This window comes from Cervus elaphus, chromosome 20 (genome assembly GCF_910594005.1).
Source record: "Cervus elaphus chromosome 20, mCerEla1.1, whole genome shotgun sequence".
NCBI classification, from domain to species: domain Eukaryota; kingdom Metazoa; phylum Chordata; class Mammalia; order Artiodactyla; family Cervidae; genus Cervus; species Cervus elaphus.
The window spans coordinates 47,958,627-47,981,027 of NC_057834.1; the positions used below are offsets into that span (position 1 = coordinate 47,958,627).

At 44.9% G+C, this 22,401-nt stretch overlaps 1 protein-coding gene across 3 annotated transcripts in view; it reads right to left on the reverse strand.

The window, feature by feature from the left end:
* Window positions 1–19,624, reverse strand: part of HAO2 (hydroxyacid oxidase 2) — a 30,169-nt gene extending 10,545 nt beyond the window's left edge. Inside the window, exons 1-5 of one of the 3 annotated variants that reach the window (XM_043878219.1) lie at window positions 19,496–19,624; window positions 6,433–6,571; window positions 4,331–4,482; window positions 2,213–2,496; window positions 502–711 (exon numbers count right to left, since the gene is read on the reverse strand). In XM_043878219.1, coding sequence (XP_043734154.1) covers window positions 502–711; window positions 2,213–2,496; window positions 4,331–4,482; window positions 6,433–6,563 — 777 coding nt within the window. In that variant the 5' untranslated portion in view covers window positions 6,564–6,571; window positions 19,496–19,624. Of the gene's footprint in view, window positions 1–501; window positions 712–2,212; window positions 2,497–4,330; window positions 4,483–6,432; window positions 6,572–19,495 lie in introns of those variants that run through there. The other 2 variants (XM_043878220.1, XM_043878221.1) reach the window with 2 other exon arrangements.
* Between the last annotated feature and the right edge of the window lie 2,777 nt (window positions 19,625–22,401).

Consider the following 22,401-nt stretch of genomic DNA (forward strand, 5'->3'; position numbering starts at 1 on the left):
TTTGTTAGCTTAAGTGAGGCACCATTTCTTCCTGGGATATGTCATATGAGAAAATATGAGGTTCCAATCCATGCAGACAGGCAAACTTCCAGCTGAATGCTTCTTTCAGAAGGCAGATGACCTCTATGCCTTGGGAACAGCTCTTCTATCAAATTTCACCTTAATCACTTATTAACTGTGTGAACTCACAAGTTACTTAACATCTCTACATCTTACAGTATCCTCATCTGTTAAGTAGGGATAGTAATGCAGGGCTGTTGTGCACTTTAGAGATGACATATGTTGAGTTTGTAAAAATAACCCGGCACACACTAGACTATTATTAATGATTAAAAGTCCTTCCGATATATATATATATATATATTACCAACACAGTTGGTTAGGGAGAGGGGAACGAGCACCAAGTTTCACAGAGTGCCTTGCTGTGGACACACACATACAAACGCACATGCACACACACAGCACTTACAAAGACACCCACTCTGAAGTCATTCTACTTACAGAAGCAGGAACCTCATCAAGCTGCCTTCCACCATGGTTGGAAACAATGATGCCATGGACATTGTGCTTCACAGCTAACTCTGCGTCCTCTTTTGTCAAGATCCCCTTCAGGATGATGGGCAATCGAGTCATGCTCTGAAACCAAGAGAGATCTTCCCAGCAGATGGATGGGTCAATTGGGGACATTTGGAAATAAGGCATTGAATTTCCCTGCGGGGAATAAAAGAGAACCTTAGTCTTGAATTCCTTTGAGACTCTCATTCCAAAGACGAGGCACATTTGAAAAGCCGCCATTTGTAAGCTTGAAAAGAGGAACCATAAAACCCAACACTACTCCTAGCTCCTTTCCAAACAAAACTTTTGTTAAAGGATTTCTACTCCCATTGCTTATTTGTTAACCATTACTTGCGTCCCTGCTCAATAATTTTGATAAGACCTGGGAACACAAAGGCAAATGAGATACAGTCCTTAATTTCAACTCCCCCCACCCCCAAATCTCAGAGTTTATTAAGTGAGATAGATAAGCAAAAGCATTTATAGGCCAATGTGATTGTTGTGACTGAGATATGTACCAGGTAACAATAACTAAGCAACACTTCAATAATCTTAAGTCAGATATTGCGTGCCTGCTCAGTCATGTCTGACTCTTTGTGACCCTCTGAACTGTAGCCTACCAGGCTCCTCTTTCCATGGAATTTCCCAGGCAAGAATACTGCAGTGGGCTGTCATTCCCTTTTCCAGTGGCTCTTCCCCATCCAAGTATCAAACTCACATCTCCTGTGTCTCCTGCATTGGCAGGCAGATTCTTTACCACTGAGTCATTTGGGAAGCCTGAGTCAAATATTACCCAATATTTATCTTAGCTTACCATGTGAATCAAATATCTATAGGCCCCAAGGTGTCCCTGGAATCTGAGCTAAGATTCCAGAAACCCTCAGGGCCAATTTGTGGCTAAAGGGTAGAACTATTGAGTCATTTGTCTGGGTATTGCAGTTGCTCATTGGCTGAGAAGGCTGGTACCATTATCTCTAATGCAGTTAAGGGATTCCAACTTTGCCACAGTCTTTTCTCTCTGGGACACTTCATCCCATTGGACTAAAGGATTTTATTTTTTTTTTTTTAATTTTTTTTTTTTATTTATTTTTTTTTTTTGGACTAAAGGATTTTAATGGAGAAAGTGCCTTTGTAGTCACCTTGTCCAAAAAACTACGGTGTAGCTCTCTGGTGCCCCATGGATGAGTTCCAGGTGTGAAGAGGTATTGCTGCCCAGTGCTCAAGGCAGTCCTGCTCCATAGGCATGCACCTTGAATAGGAGCGTCTTCTTCAGATGGTCCATTTATCTATGTGTGATCATTTTCTAAGTGTGCCATACAGTAGAAAATGTTGGAAGAAACTTTTACTCTCCTGTTTCATGGGAAAAAAAAAAACTCCTTTCCCTAGCTTTCTTATTTCCTAACACCCATCCCGGCCCAGAACACTTCTGGGGACAGGCTGGCCAGCTCCAGAGGTGAGAACAATGTCTTATATTCTGCTTGTCTGGAAGTTCTGAGCAGCAGGAACTCCATCTGCTTTTTGAACTGCTGCATCCCTAGTGCCTGGCACAGAACAGGCACAGAACAATGACTTCTTGAGGAGAGAAAGAAGAGAGGAAAAAGGGATGGAAATCTGCCTCCTGTTACACCTGCCCTCCCGGCTCCGGTATCTTTCCTACCGTCTCAGGTGATCCGAGATCTTTCAACCATAAATTCTTCATCAAGTTGACTTGGTTTGTAATGTCATGCCGTCTGTTGCCAACTTTGGGCACATCCACAGTAATGACCAGAGCTTTGAAACCCAGGGATTCCACCTTTTGGATCAGCTGCTTGTTTATCTGCCGGTTCGGGTGCACATAGAGTTGGAACCACCGCAGGCCCCTGGGGGCAGCAGCAACGATATCTTCAAGGCTACAGCTGGCATACGTGCTGGTGATGTAGCAGATATTGGCTGCTTGTGCAGCTGCAAAGCAAGTGATACAGCTCAGGTTGGAGGGCAGCGACATTCTGAACTGGGGTGAAATGCCCTATAAGTCTGTGTTCGCTCTGGCCAGCTTGCCTGTGAGTGAAGATTAAAGCTTGACTTCATTCTTCTTCCCTATCGGGCAGGCATCAGAGCTGTTTGATCAGACTGCCTGGGTCCTCCACTGTACAACTTGTCTTATAAACTCTGTATTCCATTAAAATATTTCAGGCTAGAAATGACATTGAGTCCCCAGAACCATTTCCCAAAACCATTTGAACATGTTGCAGCTTTCAGATAGGAAATGGACATCTTATGAACCCATTAATGAAGCAGAAAGGAACTAAAGAAGGCGAAGGTTGAGAACATAATTCCAAGGAGAAGACTGAGCTTTGCAGTAGAAAAAGCATGCTATCTGGAGTTAGAAGAAAACTAGTTCTACCACTTCTTAGCTGTGTGGCCTTGAGTCTCTTTTTCTTTATCTGTAAAGGGGGAAAATGATAATATCACTCTTATAGGGTTGTTGCAAGATTAAATAGGATACCAGCTATGGAAGTTTTTTTTTTTTTAAAGCTATGAAGTGAGGAATGTACAAATGCTAGTAATAATGTTGTTGATGATGGTGATGATGGTGACAATGATGTGCCAACTGCATCTTTTTCATTTCCCACTTTAATCATTTTCAGGGGATTCCCCAAAAGGTTAATGTCACTACCATTCTACAACTCACGGGTAGAGAATTTGACCTCATCACAATTAATATTTTCAGTTCCTAACATCAACAGGGGATATCGCTTTCTCCTGCCCCAAACAACCCAACACCCTCAACCATGAAGATTTAGTAAAGCAGTCATATTCATACAGGGTATTCATATTTCAACTCAGCCAAATGTATTCCTAACTAGATGGATGTCACTTTAACTCTAGAATCCTTGGATTCATCACTTCCTATATCACAGAGTCAAAGGAAAAGACCCCAGGGAGGCCTTGGGCAACTTGAGAAAAAAAGATTTGGTTTCAGTTGAAGATGGCAAATGAATCCCAGGAATGTTTTTACCCCCTGCCCTTCCCTCTCTTACTTTTTGGTGGTGGCGAATGAGGGAAGAGGCTGAGAGGGGACTAGGGAGAAGACAAGACCCAATGAAAAACTTTTTGTCAAATAAGATGATCAAATCAACTGTGGTTTTTCGGTCGTTAAGTTGTGTCCAGTTCTTTGCAACCCATGGACTGCAGCACGCCAGGTTTCCCTATTCTTCATTATCACCCTGAGTTTGCTTGAACTCATGTCCCCTGAGTCAGTGATGCCATCCAACCATCTCATCCTCTGTCATCCCCCTTCTCCTCCTGCCCTCAACCTTTCCCAGAGAAGAGAAATGGAACATTTGGACAAGAGCACCTGCCAGGATCTTGTGTTAGGAGTAAGGTCATGACTGTCCTCGTCCTGAATTCAGAGACTTGGCATTCAGCCCCAGCCCTGGCCCACTAGGGTTCAAAGAAAGGCCTCCCCCTTGTGGCCACACTAAGCAGCCCTTCCCCCACAGGGCCAGTGCCCCTTTCTTGGGATGGCTTGGTGGGGTTTTCATACTTTCCTATTCATCTGTAGCTCCCTCCCACCCTAACCATTCTTAATAATGGAAAACTGGTATTTCCTCAATCTTAGGTGAAAGGTTATGCAAATGTGGCTTTAACCATTCCTTTTCCTACCCTTGATTCCAACCAGGGTCATGTCCCTAAGCCCCTTCCATAGAGAAGCTGGTTGCCCCTGCCCTGAAGCACACCTCTGCACACCTAAAGGGCCTTGGGAGGGGAGCCTCAAGGTGGGGGCAGCTCACACCTCTGGCTGTGCTCATTTCTCCATCAGGCCAGGCAAGGCGGTGGAAACCTGTGGGTGCGATACAAATGGGAGTGCTGATCTCTGCTCCTTGGATGGTGGTCTGCATGTCCACCTTAGACACATCTTTCAGGTACCGGGGACGGAGGCGGATTCTGTGCTGGACAACAAAGAGATGTTCTGTTGGTGGGATCATTCTCCAGCATGAAGGTGCTGCTGGGACCTCCAGATTCCTGGCACAGGTCTAGGATCTCACTGGGTCCCAAGAAACCTCTCGCAGGGTCAGTTGGCTGATGAGGCAGTATAGACAAGCAAGAGGCTCCGTTTTTCTGGGAAGCCTCTCCCAACCCCGTATTCCCATTAACCTGGCCTTCCCTGAACTTCCACTGCACATAGTCTTTCTGTTCCCTGCCTGCTCAATCAGAGGTCTGTGTCTTGGAGCCATGCCTCCATAACCAGACTCTCAACTTGTGGAGGCCTTGATTGATACATCATAACAAGAACTAGAATGGATATAAATGAGCAGGGCATAGTTCTAGGCTCTTCTCTCTTAGGTTAAACACAAGTCTGTGTGTGTGTGTGTATGTGTGTGTGTGTTGCTCAGTAATCTCCAACTCTGTGTGACCCCACGGATGTAGCATGCCAAGCTCCTCTGGAAATCTTGCCAAGATTTACCAGGCAAGAATACTGGAGGGGGTTGCCATTTCCTCTTCCAGGGATCATCATGACCCAGGAAACAAACCCAGGTCTCCTGCATTATAGGCAGATTCTTTACTATCTGAGCCATCAGGGAAGCCCAGACACAAGTCTCTACAAGGCAAGAAAAAGTCATTGCAAGAGGACAAATCCCAGAGAATGATCCCAGTTTTTTTTTTTTTTTTTTGGTTAGAGGCTAATTCATTGAAAATCTGACTTAAACACTACTTTAGAAGAAAGTAGGGAAATTAACAAGTATTAATTATCCCAACAGAGACTTAGTTAGCTTCGGGGTCCAAAAGTGCTTGTTTTCCACAAAATACTATTATTCCTGTACATAAACTGAGAAAAATTTTTCTGGAAATGGTGATTGTGCAAACTTGGGTCAGAGAGCCTCAGTTACTTGATCTGTGAAATGGGAGTAATAATTCAACTTTCCTAATAGCCTTGTGAAAACACATGAGAAGAAGCAATTAAAGTGCTTAATATAGTGCTCAACATGTATGAAAACACAGAAGATAGTGTTCAGCTTGCATCCCATTTTCCCGTGTTTTCTGGCCTCAGTATCACAGCGGTCAGCAAACACTTTCTGTAAAGGGTTAGATGGTATATATTTTAGGCTGCGTGCCATGAGGTCTTTGTCACAATCACTTGGCTCTGCTATTGTAACATCACAGCAACCACTGATAAGATGTAGATGAGTGAGCATCGCTGTGTTCTAATACAGTTTTATTTATGGACATTGAAATTTCATATAATTTTGACATATTGCAATTCGTTTTTTGATTTTTGTCAATGATTTAAAAATGAAAAAAAGCCCAGCCTTAGCTTGTGGACCATCCAGAAACAGTGGGCCTGACCTGACCATCCAGAAATAGGCAGCGGGCCTGACCTGACCTGACCTGTTTACTGACCCCTAATTTACCCCTGTTGTGCCAGCCCAGCTCTTCTCTCTTGAATCAACCTCCTGTACTCCCCAAGACGCCTTGGGTCTCCATATTTCCTCCAGCGTTGAGCCCTCTCTCCTGTTATACCTCCAAGCCGAAAGTTCAGGCATTCAGGAGATTTAGGCTTACCCAGCTGGATTCTCCTCCCTGCCCAGGGGGCTGGAGACCCTGAGACTGTTGTGCTATCTTTTCGAGTGGCAGAGTCACCATGATCAGCAGAGGGTGACTCGCTTGTGCTAGCTGTGTAGAGGCACTAAGATGAAAGTTCTCTCCAACCATCCTGTTCCCAGTTACCCACTCACCTGCGGAGGAAAACCCCCAAATCCCCACCACCAACAAAAGCCCATTATAATGTTTTGAATACTCTGTTCTTTGGAGGCAGAAACCAGAACTGCTACCTTCCAAGGAGCTTTCAACCTGTGCACCTTAGCTTAGCAATAGAAAGGATACGGAAGACCAGACTTTTTAAACGCTGCCATGTTCTCATCCCGCGTGCAGCAGTCATCAGCTCCTCCTTCGATAAAATCCCAAGTTGACTTAGAGAGGTGCTCCCGTGCATGCGCCTGAAAGTCTGTCAAACACACCAAGGGCATTTCTGGACCTTTAAAGGAAAAACCAAAACCAACCAAACAAAACCCAATGAGAAGTCTTCAGATATTTGAGAAGGGTGAAGGGGTAGACTATAGCACAAAGCTGTTTGGATTCAACAGGAACCCCCGTGTAATCTTCATCTCAAAGGAGGGGCTGCTCAGTCTGCTGTTTCCCAGACTGAGAGCAGGGGGTCCTGTTGCCCTCCTCTGTCCTCCCAACTCCGGCTCCCACTCCTGGTTATTGGATCTCCTAACTGTCCCTCAGGGCTGTCCCCTTGTTTCTAGGCCTGCTGTCTCAGGTCTTATTGAGGCCCCACCACCTCTTATAAGATTATTATGAAAATTTCTTATCTTATCTCTCAGTCTCCATCTCGTCGCCCTCCAGCTGCCTGGGACCTTTCTAAAATGTAAGTCTGGTCATGGCTGTTGGCTCTCAAGTGCCCATGGTGTGGCATTTGCACTTTTCTAGGACCTGGCTCCTGACACACCAGCTTAATTTCTTGGTGGCTTTTTCTTGACAGCTGAGTCACTATAAACAATTTCTGAACATTCTGGAAGGCTATTTCGTATCTCTGCCTTTTGGGAAGGAGATCCACCAGGGCAAGAAAACTGGATCTGAGCAGAAATCAGTATCTGGGAGGTCCCAGAAATCTCTGGGTATATGAATACATGGGGCAAGTCATTAAAAAGAATTCATTTGAACCAGTTCTAATGAGATGGATGAAACTGGAGCCCATTATACAGAGTGAAGTAACTCAGAAAGATAAACACTAATAGAGTATACTAACACATATATATGGAATTTAAAAAGATGGTAACAATAACCCTATATGCAGGACAGAAAAAGAGACACAGATGTATAGAACAGACTTTTGGACTCTGTGGGAGAAGGCAAGGGTGGGATGATCTGAGAGAATAGCATTGAAACATGTATATTATCAAGTGTGAAACAGATCGCCAGCCCAGGTTGGGTGCATGAGACAAGTGCTCGGGGCTGGTGCACTGGGAAGACCCAGAGGGATGGGATGGGGAGGGAGGTGGGAGGGGGGATCAGGATGGGGAACACATGTAAATCCATGGCTGATTCATGTCAATGTATGGCAAAAACCACTACAATATCATAAAGTAATTAGCCTCCAACTAATAAAAATAAATGAAAAAATATATATCAAGGCTCAAAGCATTAAAAAAAAATGAATACATGGGGCAGCTAGTTCATTATCTGGTAGGAAGCTGACTTTTTGCAACTCTTTGGCTGGGTCATTGAACATGATGCTAATTTTGAGCCCAAGAAAATGATACATGCTCTCTCCATTCATTCCTATCCCCTTATTTGAACCTCATGAATACCTGAAGCTTGGTACTTCTGCTATGACCATCCCTGAAAGAGGAAAGAGGGCAGGATTAGGGGACAAATCTCTCTAGTAGGAATAAGTATCTACAGAGCTGCTGAAGGCACTGGTTATGGTCAGTCTCAGCATGTAGAGCTTCCACATAAGAGGATTCCACTATGAAGGGTGATGAAATCTGTAGTACATAGCTCAGCATATCTCCCCAGCAGTTGGCCATGGGGTGAGAGTTACCTAAAGGCTGTGGGTAGAAACTAAGTGCCTACCAAGTTATCATCTGAAGGATGTGGATAAGACCCAGGGACTAGCGCTTCCAACACTAATGAGGCAACTCCCTTAATGAATGATGGGACCAGAGAGGCCAGATGAAATGTGGGGTGTTGGGAATCTTGGTGGAGGTGGGGCTGTGCCAAAATCCAGTTAAGTCAAAGAGGAAGGTAGCCTAAACACCCGCCTGAAGAGCTAAGCAGAAAGAAGTTATACAACAGACAGGAAACACCCCTGGGATGTGCCGTGAGTTCTGCAAGGAGGCCTGGAGGTGGACTTTGGAGCACAATCAGTGACTTTCATTGAATGAATTCATCATTGTATTTATGCAACTGTATTGCAATCAATTATTTAAACCTCTCTGTGCATAAAAGGGTTAGTAAAGCAGACATGAGAATACTAGACTTCGAAAAGCTTGCATTAAGTTTGGACCTTGGCTGAAGTCTGGGAACTTGGATTTCAAGCGGGTTCCCACCATTTCCTGATAAGAATGTCTCTTTGGTCTAAACTATTTGTGCAAACAATGTGCTCTATGCTGAACATCTGCTTTCCCTCTGAGAGCCCAGAACTTTGGTACGGGTTAGGCAGACAGTGTCCCTATGACCAGCTCCCAGGAAAAAACTTTGGGCACCAACTTTCTTTTTTTTTTTCTTTTTTAACAACCAAATATGTAATTTATTAGAGGAACTTGGGGATAGGGTGTTCCCACTGTTGAAATCTGACATTTTCTGAAAATCAGTGCCAAGATATTTCTCCAACTGCAGAGTAAACAGATAAAGAGATGGGCATCTAGGAAGGCAATTAGACACCTAGAAAATGTGTCTAGAAGGTCTACCATGAGACTTAAGGTAGTTGCAGAAGAGGAAAAAGGAAGTCAGACAGTAATTAAACAAATGAACTCAGTGTCCATAAAATGAAAGAAATGAGTTTGCAGACTATAATATCTCACCGAGTTCCAGGCTGGAGAGATGAGGGAAAACTCTTAGTATATTATGATAAAATCCCAGAACTCCAGTTATTAATAGAAAATGGTATATGACTTCAGGCAGAAAGAACAAATTCTATAAGGAGAAAAATCTCGGACTGTTAAGAGTTCTTTTACCATGCTGGAAGCCAGAAGACAGTGGAGTTACATCTATTCAATTCAGTTCAGTTCAGTTGCTCAGTTGTGCCTGACTCTTTGGGGCACCAACTTTCTAAAACAAGCTTTCCGGGTAGACAACAAAGTGCCGTCACAGCTCATTTTGGGAGGAATTAACTGCATCGTCTGTGAGGCTACTGGGAGAGGATTCTTGGGAGCTTATGCCTGTTTTCCTCTAGATTTTGCCCTTTGTCCCTTGCTGATTTTGTTTTGCATTCTTTCACTGTAATGAATCATAGCCTCAACTGTCTACTGTGTCCTGTAGGTCTTCCTCGTGAATCACTGAACCTGAGACCCCCAACACACTTTGCCTCCCCAAGCAGTGGGACAGTATGTGACGCTGAGTTGCTGTTCATAAGTGTTCAGTGCTTGAATTTACCATTCCCCTGTGTATCATCTCTCTGCTTTGTGGGCTGAGAATTCATCATCAAGTTTCAACTCCCAGTGTCTCAACAAATCCCCATATCCTAAACATTACCCACTCACAGAAATGTTCTTCTGCAGACTTTTAGCATAAAAACTTAACAGTATTTGCTTCTATTCTAAAGGAAATGGTACAGCCTCACTCAGAATTACTCGCCTGGAATAATGTGAATAAAGCTGCTTGGAAATAAAGAACACAGCATCTTTACATATAGCTGTGAGGCGAGCAGAAGTAACGCAACTTAAATTAGGAGTAGGCCTTCCTACTATCAGGTAGCTTTCACTTAACAATGACCACTGTTTGCCAATTAGGACCAATTAGCTTTCACCGATGTTTGCCAATTAGGAAATTAGGAAGGGGGCGGAAACCCCCCCCAGGAAAGTCCCGCGGGCCCGAAAGTATTGACCAATGAAATTGCTTTGCAAACGTGTAACCAATCCGCTTCTCACCCTATAAATTTGTGTAACAGCTTGGGCTCGGGGCTCTCTGACCCGCACCACTGCGTTGGTTGCGGGCGGAGAGTCCTGGCTCGAGTCAGTAATAAACTTCCCTTCCTGCGAGTTGCATTGTCTTGGAAGCCTTCTCTCTTCCCGCTCGGGGATTCGGACATCGGCATAACATATAGCAAGCACAATTTTATCGAATGTCTAGCTACTATTTCCCTTTTCACCTGCTATTTCCTTTTTGCTTCCCAGTGAAGTAGATGGAGGAGTTATTAGTTTCCTCCGAAGAGAATGGAGCCTGGGAAACAAAATACCTCGTGAAGGATCAGACAGTAAATTATTACAGGGGAAGGCTCAGAATCATATCTTGGTCATTTCTAAAGGTAGACAGTCTCCATTTTCAATTTCATGGTACAGAGCAAAGTAGTTGGCTTACCTAAATTACTTGTTATACTGAATTTAAAAGAATTTTGTAGAGTGAAAGTGTAATGATGGTGCTTCTTTATTTTCTTTTCATAGCATATGTAAAGTTTAGTCGAGTCGTGAGCCCGTAATTTTTACTAGAGGTCCAACATAAGGTGTATAACTGAAGAGAAGGACAAATGTGTTGTTTCAAGTTTTCCCTATTTGGGAAGGAAACTAAGCACTATATGTTTTAATGTATTTCAGTTTGACCCATACTGGCTTTAAAGCCACAAGAAATTAAAGGGAGGATCCAAGTTGTCTAATGGGTGTGTTTTGTATTCCCATTTCATTTCATCTTCATTCCAGCATTTTTTTCTTCTTTTCTCCTCTACCCCAATTATGCAAGAGGAGGAGAAAAGGATGAAAGTCTTTTGCTCGCTAATCAACAACTTAGCTCATTTTAGCTCATTTCATCTGTTTAGTTTTTTTTGTCTATGGTAAAAAAAAAAGATGAGGTGCAACTTACATACCAGTAATAAGGAAACTAAAATCTAAGAGCAAGGACACTCAGTGGTACCTGCTGCTAACGACCTGAAGTTCAAATCTTCCCAAGTGAAGGAAAGGGGAAGGTCATAGACTGGGGCTGGTTGGCATTTCAAGGCAGATTTTGCTTTCTTCAAAATTGTTAAGTGCCTACCAAGTTAGGCTGGATAACAACCTGTCTTCCTCTGGAGTTTCATTTGGCTCATATGTTGATGTCTCTTTAGGAATGCTTTGACTTGTATGCACCCTGTAAGAAATCTTGGGGTGGGGGGCGGACATCACAGTGCAGGTGGCTGAGATTCAAGGGAGAATCTCAGGGCTATCTCAGATGACCTGCCTCCAGAAGCAAATGCTTGGTGTCCTTTAAGACCATTTGGCCTTGTCCCCTGGGAGATTATGCCAAGTTTCCCAATGGAGTGGTAGAGATAACATCAAGGCTACATGTTGGGAGCCTTGTTTGAGACATTACTCTGTTCAAGGTTGGCTGACAGTGCTTTAATCTCTTTGTGGGTGACTGTCTCAAGGACAGTGGCTGCAAAGCCTGGAGCCATTGCCATAGCAACGGTGGCATTGGAACCGGAGAAGCTGTAGCAGGAGGAGGCCCTGGTAGTGGAAGGTGTGGGGGCAGGGGAAGGAGGGGTCCTGGTGTTGCTGGAGCCACAGGCGTGTCAGGACCAGGAGATGGGATTCAACAACACCCACGACTGAGGCAGGCGAGCCCCCAGGGAACCCTGAAATGAGGAGGAAAGGTCAAGGTCAGGGACGTGGTGGATTCCTCTGTTGATGGACATCAGATGAATGGATACGTAAGTTGTGGTCCATATAACACAATGGAATATTACTTGTCATAAAAAAAAAGGAACGAAACTGGGTCATTTGCAGAGATGTGGGTGGACCTTGAGATTATCATACAGTGAAGTAAGTCAGGAAGAGAAAAACAAATACCAGATATTAACGCATGCATGTGGAATCTAGAAATATGGTATAGATGATATTATTTGCAAAACAGAAATAGAGACACAGAGAGAGCAGACATATGGACACCAAGGGGGAAAGCGGGTGTGGGATGAATTGGGAGATTGGGATTAACATATATACTCTATTAATACTATGTATAAAATAGATAACTGAAGAGAACCTACAGTATAGCTCAGGGAACCCTATTCAGTGCTCTGTGGTAACCTAATTGGAAAGGAAATCCAAAAAGGAGAGGATATGTGTATGCGAACAGCAGATTCACTTCTCTGTACAGTGGAAACCAACACAATACTGCAAAGCGGCTAAACTCCAATAAAATATAAAAACAAACAGGACTCGGACTCTCGGGAACATAAGGTCAGATATCAGAGTAAAGATGGGATGGGAGTGTCCCTAACATTGGAGGGCCCTGAGGAACTAAGGGTGGCGTTTACATGGGGGCCTGGAGTGGGTCTGACAGGTGCCGGTAGTCTAAAGCTGCAAGAACGCACCCAGGGTTCTGTCAGCCCAGGGTCAGTTCTGGCCTTTTCCCTGAGGCTTCCCACACTGAACTGAGGACTCAGGACCCCTTCCAGGACAAGAGGGCTGTGGTTTTGTTTTATTCTGTTTGTGCAATAATAATCCGTCCTCTCCAGCCACCACCCCACCATCCTCTCTCATTAGCCGGTTTTTCTTCCCAGTCATTAAAACTCCCCTCTGGACCTGTGGGCACATCCTCCTATGAAGAGCAGTACACATGGGCTCTTCAGAACCTATTCTGCAGTTTACTATGGAGACTGTCTTTGTTTTACTCTAGGAGCTCCGTTTAAGGAGATTGTGAGGTTGTGAGGGGAGGTACATTTATATTAATGCTCATTCTGGAGCTGTTGTGACCTAACTCGGTCATTAGTGACCCAGTGTCCCACCTCTGCTGATGGTAATGATTGCAAATCCTGCCTGGTGTGAATAAGACAGAGCGGCTGTGCTTGATGGAGCTGAGAGGGACTTTAGAGAGACGGAGAGACATCCACAAGTTCACCGCAAAACAGAATTAAAAAATGAACCTGGGTCTCCGGTCTCTATGTTCAGAGCTCTTTCTGACATAGTATGTGACTCAGAATTTCTCTGAAGAGGCTGGCAAAATTACCTGGAATTTGCTTCTCCTTACCTGGGCATTAGTTTCTAGCATAGACCTGAGGTTTCTAGAGACCTAATTTATGTACACTGGATTTTATCACCCCAACTCCTTCTGAGCCTGCTTGGTTAGCCAGTGTCAGCAAAAAGGGGCTGAAGCTGGAGGAGCAGAACAGACTGTTGCTTGTGTAGTCAGTGGCCCCACACTTGTGGAGGATGGAGAAGCAGTCTGCTTCAGACGAGGTTACTGACACTTAGCTCTATGAGCAAAGGCAAGTTACTTGCCCTCTTTGGACCTCAGTTCCTCATTGGAGAAGCTATGGGTTTTATATATTTAGGTATAATTTCTACCAGATTTGGCGGGGGGGCTTCCCAGGTGGTGCTAGTGGTAAAGAACCCTGCCAACACAGGTGATATAAGAGACTCAGCTTCCATCCCTGGTTTGGGAAGATTCCCTGGAGTAGGAAATGGCAACCCACTTCTGTATTCTTGCCTGGACAGTCCCATGGACCGAGGAGCCTGGTGGGCTACAGTCCATGGGGTCGCAAAGAGTCAGACACAGTTGGGTGACTAAACAACAACAATACCAGATTCGAAGCCACCAGAAATTAAAGGTTGGGCTGATGTTCACGAGGTCCTCATTCTATGCTTGCTTTGCCCATAAAAATGCAAAGACCTCTGTTTAGATGGATCACGTTAGCATTCTTGTTCAGCCCTTACTTCATGGTGATAAAGTGCAGAACAGGGAACCAGCCCCTTACCTGGGCTGGTTCCTGACACTAACCAGCTTGAAGCTCACAGACATCCTTTGCTCTTCTTCACCAACCTTGAGGCGGGTTTTTACAAGCTCCTCTGACCCTGTGGTGCAACCAGAGGCTTCAGTGAGGAACACATTCACCAGTCAGGGCACCGTTTCCCTTTTCCAGGCAGGTTCTCACCCCACCTGGGTTTCCAGATGGCCCATCTGCTAATCCATCTTCCTGCACACGTATCCTCTTCTTTCCCTGATTTCTCCAAACTATTGGCTGATTTTTCTTTCAGGAAATCTTTCTCACTTTTCCCTTTCCCTAGTTTCTTCCGTCTCCTTCCCTTTTCCATCTGCAAACCAGAAATAACCCCCTCGTGGTGGATGAGACTGGTGTTGTGGAGTTCCTTGGTTTATGAACAAAGTGAAAAAGTTTTGAAGTCGCATTAGACTTGGTTAAAGAAAACCTCCAAAGCCTTTGAAAATATCCTCAGGGGCACAAGATTTCTAGCCTCTGTCACCACAGAGTTCTTTCTTTGTCTAATTAAGCCTAATTGTCCTCTTCATCAGAGTTTATAAAAACAAAAGAAACTATTTAGTACACAATCTTCTTAGCTTTCAGTTTTAGCCTATTACTAGCCATACAGGATTCTATACTCATTTGCATTGCAAATATGCTAGTTTTCTGCTACTCTGGAAATCAAGTGGGTATTTTCAGTAACCTAGGAATCCAGCCACTATCTTAATAGCTTTCTTTCTATGGGAAAATATGCGCTGAGTTCCAAACAAATGACCTCCTCGTAGAGCTTTGGAGCACAAGCCTCTTTGTGAATAGTGTGTTTTCTATGGGGGTATTGGCTATCATTTAGGACATACTGGGAGACCGTGATCCAAGGGTTCACAGGGTGTTTGCAGAGATTGGGAATTTTCTTCCCTTGAGCAGTGAAATCATTTGATTACACAAAGACCCTTGGAGACAGCGTGGTGGCTCCTTAATAACAAGAATAGTGACAATAAATTCGCAACCATTTATGGACTGCTTCATGATGTGTCATGTGCGGTGTAGCTTATTCTAGGTGCATTAATGTGTAATCTCCAAACACAAATATTATTATCACCATTTTGCAGGTGAGAAACTGGAGGTTCAGAGAGATTAAAATATTTTGCCCAGCATCACATATCTAGTCATATACTCTGTCTCCTGTGGCTTGGCTCTTAAGCATCACGAAAAGAAGCAAATATCTGCAGCCAAGTGTGGTTTGTAGGGTGAGAGCTGGCATTGAAAATGGTGAGAGTCCCATTTTATAGATGAAAAAATTGAAACTCAGAAAATTCAAATGAATTGTCTCTATTCACACAATGAGGATGGCAGGGCCTGACTAGGAATTCCTCTGGTTTGCTCTGAATATTCTTTAGTTGGCCAGTACATGGTGTTAGTGGTTTGCTAGGCTTCCCAGATGGCGCTAGTGGTAAAGAACCCGTCTGCCAATGCAGGAGACGTAAGAGACGTGGATTCAATTAGGAAGATCCCCTGGTGGAGGGAACGGCAAACCCACTCCAGTATTCTTGCCTGGAGAATCCCATGGATAGAGGAGCCTGACGGGCTACAGTCCATGGGTTGGCAAAAGAGTTGGACATGACTGAAGCGAATTAGCATACACACGCACAAGATCAGTTCAGGTCTCTGCTCTGTAGGGTCAGAAGAGTGGCACAAGGACTGCCCTGGTGATCCAATGCTTAAGACTCTGAGCTTCCAACACACGGGCTGTGGGTTCAACCCCTGGTCAGGGAATTAAGATCCCACACTCCCTGTGGCATGGCAGAAAATAAAAGAGCACACAAAGTGAGCTTGATCAGTTCCCACAAAAGCTAGGCCACTGGGAAAGGTGTCCTGTGTGGAGATCACTGCCCTGCATCTTCATTTGCTCAGAAAGGGTGAAGGGCACTGAACAGATGTCAGAAACTACACAAAGGTTCAGAACAAGCTCTGAACTCTGCTGTTTTCATTCCTGACTTGAATTCTTGTAGGCATAGCTCTACGCAGGAGTGGCAGCTCCTGAGAGGCAGCCGGAGAGGAGTGAGAAGACAGAGAATCTGCTCACGATACTCCATGAGACATTAGTAGCTGAGGGAGTCCATGGAGTCAGGAAGACAGGATCTCATAAGTGTTATGCCTTGGGAAACATGGGCTCAAACTCAGCTCTGCTGCTTGTTCACCAGGTTCCATGGACAGGTTATTTGTAAAAGAAGATTATTAATGCCTATCCTGCAGGGCCTCATGAGGACTAAACACTGTAGTCCACATAATGTTCCTAGAGCAGTGCCTTGTACAGACGAAAGTGAAAGTGAAAGTGTTAGTCGCTCAGCCATGTCTGACTCTTTGTGACTTCATGGACTGTAGTCCATCCTTCAGAGGACCAGGCTCCTCTGTCCATGGAATTCTCCAGGCAAGAATACTGGAGTGGGTTGCCATGCTCTTCTCCAGGTGATCTTCCTAACCCAGGGATTGAACCCAGGCATCTGCATTGCAGGCAGATTTTTTACTGTCTGAGCCTCCAGGGAAGCTCTTGTATAGACTAGACTATCCTTAACTGGTAGAACCATTGGCATTCTTTCTCTTGTTGGACATTCTCCTCTGAGGCTCTGGAAGTTGAGAGTGGCTTTCACCTTTGAGTAATTCTGTGATTTCTTTCCTTTTTTATTGGAATATAATTGCCCTACAGTGTTGTGCTAGTTTCTGCTGTACAGTAAAGTGAATCAGCTGTATGCACACAGACACTCCCTCCCCCGTGGACCTCTCCCCCCACCCCTCACCATCCCACCCCTCTCGGTCATCACAGCACTGAACTGAGCTGCCTGTGCAATGCAGCAGGTTCCCACCAGCCAGCTATTTTACACATGGTAGTTTACATTTGTCAATCCTAATTTCCCGACTTGTCCCACCCTCCCCTTCCCCTCCTGGGTCCACCTGTCCATTCTAAGTCTGCCTCTCTATTCCTGCCTTGGAAATAGGTTCATCTGTACCATTTTTCTAGATTCCATACATATGCATTAACATACAATACTTGTTTTTCTCTTTCTGACTTACTTTACTCTGTATGACAGACTCAAGGTCCATGCGATGCTATAATTCAAACTGTGTTGGATTTACTCATTGGTTAATCCCACAAGGCTTATCTAGTGCACACTCTCAGCCAGGATGAGCAGAGGCAGTCACTGTTCTGCACATGCTTCTCAATGGTTTCCAGCTGCTTATAGGTAGGCAGGCTTTATATGACTATTTATGGGGAGTGGAAGTGGCATGTGTTCATTTGGGGCCAAGAATTTAAGAGCTTCTATGTGACTCTCTATCTTTTTTTTTTTTCTCCTGTTACAACATTCCAGGGGCCATGTCCATCAGGAGGCATCACTGTAGGATAAAGGTAGCTTGGATCCCTGAATCATCACCTGAAAAGAAGGAGCCCTGGAGATCAGCTGATTTTTTGTGAGTTAGAAATAGATGTTTGAATGGTAAACCATGAAGAATTCAGGGTTTACTCCTTACCACAGCATATCCAAACCTAACTTATTATATCAAGGCATCATGCCAAACACCACAGGTTAAAAAAAGAGCTACATGATGTTAGTCTCTATTCTCAAGAAGCTTACAGTTGAAAGAGAAGATGGATTTCAACAGCAGATTCTCCTTTAGTTGATATGATGTTGCCTATAACAGAAATCCTTTTCTAGGAAGGGTTGCCCAGGAATGTGGGAATATTCCCATTGCTTCTCAAATGGGTAGCCCATAAGTGATGTTCCACTTCATCTAGTCTAGAGAAGCTCCAATTCTCATCTATCTATAAAGTTAGGTTATGGCTGTCTATCCCACAGAGCTCTTGTGAGAATCAAAGGATCTTGTCAAATGCAGAATAACCTAAGGATAATAGTAAGTTATCATTTAAATAATAGTAATGATAATAGTAAATTATCATAGTAAATTATTACTATTACTTCAATAGTAAAGACTTTGGAGTTTTGCTTCCTGTTAGGAGGTAGGATATCACAAAAAGCAATTTCTCCCTTGATCCTGTTTCCAGACTCTTTTACAATTCACTGATCTGGGTGTCTTTCTATAAATACCACCCTGACTTGATCACTGTTGGGGGCAGTTCTTCCCAGACTGATCTATAGATTCAGCTTGCGTGCATGCATGCTCAGTCTTTGGAAACTTATGAATTATAGCCCACCAGGCGCCTCTGTCCATGGGATTCTCTAAGCAAGAATACTGGAGTGGGTTGCCATGCTCTTCTCCAGGGGATCTTCCTGATCCAGGGATCGAACCTGCGTCCCCTGCATTGCAGGCAGATTTTTTACTGCTGAGCCACTGGGGAAGCCAGGTTCAGCTTGACCCAATCATAATTTCAGGATGCTATACACTGGAGGGAATTGTTACCCAATTCCAAGCAAACTTATTCCCCAAAGAAACTACACCAGCCTGATTGACAAACATTAACTTTTTTGCCTTTTAGAAGCAGTCCCTGCATCACTGTTATCTTCTGTCTGTGGCCACAAAGCAGTGGTCAAGTGACAGAGTAGATCCCTGAGGGCAGGAACTGTGACTTTTAGATTTTCCAGAACCCTTTTAAGTGGACATCTATTAAGCTATCTTCCCCCCTAAAGACGTCCATAAGTACTCCCTTGGGGCTGTTTCTTGGTGGCCTAGCAGTTAGGATTTCAGGCTTCATTGCTAGGGCCAGGGTTCAATCCCAGGCCTGAGAACTGAGATCCTGCAAGTTGTTTGGTATGGCCAAAAAAAAAAAAAAAAATTACTCCTTCAGGTGGTTCTAAAACTTAACTTCCCTGGACAGAGCCTCTCTATCTATAGTTTTTTTTTTTTTTTTTTAGTATAATTGTACTTCAATGTTGTGTCAGTTTCTGTTGTACCGCATAGTGACTCAGCTATTCGTGTACGTATATCCCCTCTTTTTTGCTTTTCCTCCCACTTAGTTTACCACACAGCATTGGGTAGAATTCCCTTGTTATACAGTAGGTTCTCATGAGTTACCTAGTTTATACACTACTATGTATAAAATGGGACTTCTCTGGTGGCTCAGACGGTAAAGAATCTGCCTGCAATGCAGGAGACATGGGTTTGATCCCTGGGTCGGGAAGATCCCCTGCAGAAGTGAATGGCTACCTCCTCCAGTATTCTTGCCTGGAGAATTCCATGGACAGAGGAGCCTGGTGGGCTATAAAGTCCATGGGGTCGCAAAGAGTTGGACATGACTGTATCACTTTTTTTACTTTCTTGTATATAAGAGATAACTCATGGGAACTGACTGGAGTGACTTTGCAGCAAAGCCTTCCTTTGCCAGGCCCCTCAGGGGCCTGCCTCCACATGGCATCTTTCTGCCAAGACTCTTCCTTTGAAGACTCACATTTGAGCACCTCTGGTGCCTCCTAAAGTCTCTAGCCCCTCTTCTCGTCCCACCTGCCACCCGCTCTCCCACCCCAGTTCCAAGTACACGGGAGACAACCAGCAACACACCTGGTCTTAGCCTCTTCCAGTACCTGGGGATAGTGGTGTCCGGCGGCAGCCACCCCGATCTTGGCTCACAGCTGGCTGTGGTGGGAATAGCAGGTCTCCATCCACAGCCCCCTGAAGACAGAAGAGGTTCAAAGTTACAAGTTAATCTTTAACCAGAACAACATCCAGCTTGGAAGCCAGTGAGCAAGTGGGCCAAAGCATGTTAACCATGAAATGAACTTTGCCAATTTACCTCACATTAAAGTGACACTCATTACCAAATTCAACCTCAAAATAAAATAGTTGCTAATTTGCTCAAGCCATATATTTCTCCCCTGGGGCAGCAAGGAGATCAAACCAGTCAATCCTAAAGGAAATCAGCTCTGAATATTCATTGGAAGGACTGGGGCTGAAGCTGAAGCTGAAGCTCCAATACTTAGGCCACCTGATGTGAAGAGCTAACTCATTGGAAGAGAGTTGGCTGGGAAAGATTGAGGGCAGGAGGAGAAGGGCGAGAGGATGAGATGGTTGGATGGCATCATGGATGCCATGGACGTGAATTTGAGCAAACTCCTGGGGATGGTGAAGGATGGGGAAGCTTGGCGTGCTGCAGTCCATGGGGCTGCAAAGAGTCGGACACGACTTAGTGACTGAACCAGTGCTTCTAAGGTGGTTAGAGGAAGAGAATCGGTGATTTCGGTGGAGAATTACAAAACCCCCCATGCTGTAAAGGAAAGGCTTGTCTGGGGAAGTGCTGAGGGGATGGGTAAGGAGCAGTCACACCTGGGAACCGGTGCACAGGCAGCAGTGGGGACCCCGCCAGGATGGACTGAGGGCTGTGCTGTGTCGAGCCCTCCAGGCCTGACCAGAGACGAGTAAGGGAAGCGGGGAGAACCACTGACCCTTCAGAGTGGAGAGATGACTCAGTGATCAGGTGGAAGTCTGAGGAAGCCAACGCAAGCATCATTGTTCAGCCGCTCAGACTCTTTGAAACCCCATGGACTGCTGCACGCCAGGCTTCCCTGTCCTTCACCATCTCCCAGAGCTTCCTCAAACTCATGTCCATTGAGTCGATGATGCCATCCAACCAACTCATTTTCTGTCGCCTCCTTCTCTTCCTACCCTCAATCTTTCCCAGCATCAGGGTCTTTTCCAATGAGTTGGCTCTTCGAATCAGGTGGCCAAAGTATTTCACAATAGTACATGTTTAAAAAAAAGAATTCCCCAAGAGCAGTCCTGTGGAGCTCACTAATGTCACTAATTAATGTCCAATTTGTCCAGGCCTTTCCTGCTGTGCTCCTGAGCCAGCCCTTCATTCTGCACCAACCACCAGTTATGAATTGCTGACAATAGTCCTGACACGTCGCACACATTCTTTCACTTGATCTTCACAGCAACCATATGGGTCAATATTATTTTCCCATTTTTCAGAAGAGAAAATGAAGTTAACTGGCCCAAGCTTTCCATCAGTAATGAGAAGAGTTGGGATTTGCATCTAGCCTGTAGCCACCATTCAATGGCAGGTGAAAATTCTAGGCTGTTTCAAGGACCACGGCAGTGGGATTTCCCTATCTTTTAGAACCTGCAGCTGAACTGAAAAACAACTTTGCTGCTGATAAATTTACTTGAGGGTAATTGCTACCTGCTATATGACCACTAGATGGCAGGCTTACCTCAGAAATATTTTCAAAGTGCCCAGACGGCAGGATCTCAAAATTCCTTTTCCGCAGTGATTTTCATCCCTCCATTATCAGCCTCCAGGCCATGCCCACAGTCAGCTCTCTCACCCCCGGGCCTCCTCGCTATCCAGGAGACATTATGTCATGGTCAGGAACACAGACCCTGGAGCCCTGTGAGCTCCTGAATGCCAGTCTGTTGCCACTTCTAACTTCGGAGTGCTGCAGCATCCTCACAATGTCTCCTACACTTTAATGTGAAGTAAATGAGTTAATACTTATAACGTTCAGGTAGTCGGTAGACCAGTGGAGGTTCTATAGCTCTCATCACTAGGTTCATAGTTTGAATCAACTTCAAACTAGGTTCTCAAGTTTGAATCTAATATGAAGTCCTGGGGATCTTTCAAATCTGGTCACTGAGCTAAGGAACATTTTCTCTTCTTTAGTATCAGCCTTCACTGCAGTAGCCTAAGTGAATTAATCCCCACAGGGGACAGAGGGACACAAGCAGAGCTGTTTGAGGTGGTTTGTAACATCTCTCGAAGTCCAGAGACTGTGTTCATGATGGCTTCAACGTTGGATTTGACACCGGGTTGGCCAGGACAGCACCAGTGGGTGTGGAGCGTGTTTCAGGAAAAGGTTGTAACTGGATACTGTTTGCTTTTCAGGTGGCCCTGGGGCTTCCCAGGTGGCGCTAGTGGTAAAGAACCTGTCTGCCAATGCAGGAGAGAAAGGAGAAGTGAATTTTATCCCTGGATGGGGAGGATCCCCTGGAGTAGGTCATGGCAGCCCACTCCAGTATTCTTGTCTGGAGAATCCTATGGACAGAGGAGCCTGGCAGGCTACAGTCCATAGGGTCACTAAGAGTTGGACATGGCTAAAAATCGACCTAGCATGCACGCACGCACAGGGTACATATTAAACAGTATGTGTATGTGCTAAGTCACTTCAGTCGTGTCCGACTCTGTGCGACCCTAAGGGCTGTAGCTCCCCAGGCTCCTCTGTCCATGGGATTCTCCAGGCAAGAATACTAGAGTGGGTTGCCATTTCCTTCTCCAGAGGATCTTCCCAACCCAGGAATCGAACCCATGTCTTTTATGTCTCCTGCATTGGCAGGTGGGTTCTTTACCACTAGCACCACCTGGAATGTGCCTGCTTAATTTGGGTGAAGAGAAACAATAGGTTATTCTTGAGCAGTCATGACCCAGCTCTTAGAGAACAAACGTAGTTCTGCCAGCATAAAGGCACCCC